A 2,691-nucleotide genomic window follows, 5' to 3' on the forward strand; every position below is an offset into this window, starting at 1 on the left:
AGAGAAGATAAATACACTGCATATTTTTAGTATTTTTAAGTTCTGAAAAAAAATTCACCATAATATAAAAATTCGAACCATACTTCAAGAACAAAGAGATCGAAATTAGAAAAGACCTAAAAGTAGAAGAGAAAAATATAACGAGGGCCAGGGGAAAATGTTTTGTAATTGATGGAAGACATCAAAGCAAGGTCGTTGTCTAAGGGCCAAAAACAACACTCTTGAATGTATGAAAAAATAACGCATGCCTCTGAAGTCGAGCAAAGGAAAGGCGATCTTATATTACCACATTCGACATCAATCAAATACAATCTCCTTATCACAATCAAGAGGTTTCTATGCATTATGCAGGTTCAGTAACTAGAAGCACATCCAAACACCGTACCAACAACCAACACTGCCTTGCCAGTCACTGGGGTACGTGATAACCTTCTTTTGACAAATACAAATTCTAGCAACATGTTTGCATCAAAACTAAGGAATAACCAGCACAAAGATATATTCAGACAAGAGGAGGATACAGCTTCGCCTGTTGCCGAACCCTTTTCTTGTATTCAATTGGATCCTGCAGGATATACAACAGTTCGGCACAAGTTAACATGGAGCTTTTTTCACTCCCAGCTCTCTAGGGCCCATGAAAGAATATGAATCCATGTCAAATGAAAACACACTCGCACAGAAATTTACATGATGACTTTGGAATTAAATATCCTGAATAAGGAAGAACTAAAGAACTGGGCCATATACATGAAGAGTATAAGAATGAAATATACGAGCAATATAAGAAATAGTATATCAAGAATTATGTTTGTCTTATATCTCATGCACACATTACAGCCAAAGGGAGAAACGATTTATATAGCAAGTGGTAATAAATTTGGGTAACTGTTGCAATAAATCTGTACAGAAAGAGCACGGCAACAATTTCAAAATCACAGAGAATTTCTATAACCTGGATGAACATATGGTATCCCTCAGTTTGAGCTGGATCCTGTGGATTAGGCGTATCCAACAAATCTTGGATACCAACCAAAATTTGCTTCACTGTGATGGCTGGGCGCCAACCCTAATGATATTTAAAATGGATAGAAAAATAATAATAATCACCATAAGAATTAGCAGATCAGTAAGACAACGAATATAGAAGAAGCAGTTACACTCACACTATCTTCATTAAGAATTGAGAGGCAAACAGTTCCAGATGGGTACACATTAGGATGGAAAAAGCCTTGAGGGAATTTACACTTCGGCGGCTTGCTTGGATAATCTTCACTAAACTGCATTGTGAGTGGGTAATAACCACCCTCCCAGTCAGTCTGCAATGCACCCATGATCAAATATTTAGTAGTATTAAAAACATAAGTAAACACCACACTCAGTATAACTCATTCATCTGTTCATGAGCTACCCATTACAAGCATTGCCATACATCAATTATATGTATACAGCAATAGAAAATCAACATGGAACAATTTAATAAAACTAAAAAAGAGAACAAAGAAACAGAAAGAAATCCAAACTGAAGCCACTTCAAAATTTGTCTCTCTCCTCCATGATTTGGTATTTTAGGGAGAACTACCATGGCTGATTAATTCAAAACAACTTCCACAAAAATTAAGTAAGCTGATAGAGAGACCAATTTGCCCATTAAAAAGTAGACGCAATCACAATATTAAACCCAATCAATGGGCTGAACTCCTATGTCAAATCCACATTATTCAACTCCAAATCAGGGGCTCAATTCCAAGTCAAAACAACGACGAATAAACAAAATTAGTTGATTGATTGATATACTTACCCCGGCCTTACCAGGAATCGTGCAGTGCCACACCATCAAATTCACTGTACCCTCAGGCAGAGTCTCCGGTTTAGCCACAAAACCCTACAGCCAAACATCAAAATCCACAATAAAATTCATACTTAAAATCACTCCATAAACAACAAACACAAACTGCGATCGAAACTAAAAGTAGAGAAGTGCACCGACATGTGGATGATTCTTCCGCCATGACTTTCGCTCCTCCGTCAGCCGCCCGCGCGCAATTCCACCGGACATTTTGCAATCTGAGCCCTAAAATTCCTCCTTTAATCCGAGAAGAGAAACAAAGAGCCTTCGCAATCTCTAATGGGACTATAGCTATTGAATAGTCCGCGAGGCAAGTGATAGATGGACGGAGAAAGGGGCATTTTATTTTTCATTTTCCTTTTTGCTTTAATTTTGTGTTCTGCAGGAATAAATGGACGGCCCGATTAGAATCATTAGATCTTTCATCCGATGGCTGCAAATATTTTGGAAATAAATAGAAAAGTTTGAAGAGAAAAGTCAAAAGGAAAAATTAACTATCTTGTTTTATTTCAGCGTGAATACAACGCTACTAGGAGCATCATGTGTGCAACTCGTGGGAATGGAGTGTTTGTTCCTTTTATGTTGAAGTTAATTTTGAAGTGCTTTTTTTTTCTCTTTAAAAACACTAGTTAGCATTTACTCCCTCCGTTCACCGTTAAGAGACTCATTCCTTGACGACACAGGTTTTAAAACATGTTAAAAAATGAGTGGAAAAAAGTTAATTAATTATGGATCTCACTTGTATATATTAGTTTAAAATAAAATGTGAGTGCAATAAGTTAGTGAAATATGAGACCTATTACCATTTATAGTAAAAGTGAACTGGGACTCCTATTCACGAACGG

At 36.8% G+C, this 2,691-nt stretch overlaps 1 protein-coding gene across 1 annotated transcript; it reads right to left on the reverse strand.

Moving 5' to 3' along the window:
* Window positions 1-251: 251 nt before the first annotated feature.
* On the reverse strand, window positions 252-2,172 carry LOC125211754 (SUMO-conjugating enzyme SCE1). The gene is made up of 5 exons (XM_048111674.2): window positions 1,988-2,172; window positions 1,799-1,882; window positions 1,164-1,316; window positions 953-1,066; window positions 252-565 (listed from the first exon to the last, which is right to left on the reverse strand). Exons 1-5 carry the CDS (start codon window positions 2,054-2,056, stop codon window positions 503-505), a joined length of 483 nt encoding a protein of 160 aa, XP_047967631.1. The 5' UTR covers window positions 2,057-2,172; the 3' UTR covers window positions 252-502.
* Between the last annotated feature and the right edge of the window lie 519 nt (window positions 2,173-2,691).

Source organism: Salvia hispanica, chromosome 2 (assembly GCF_029641045.1).
Source record: "Salvia hispanica isolate PSC_SH4W2 chromosome 2, Shi_PSC_v1, whole genome shotgun sequence".
In the NCBI taxonomy this organism is placed as follows: Eukaryota; Viridiplantae; Streptophyta; class Magnoliopsida; order Lamiales; family Lamiaceae; genus Salvia; species Salvia hispanica.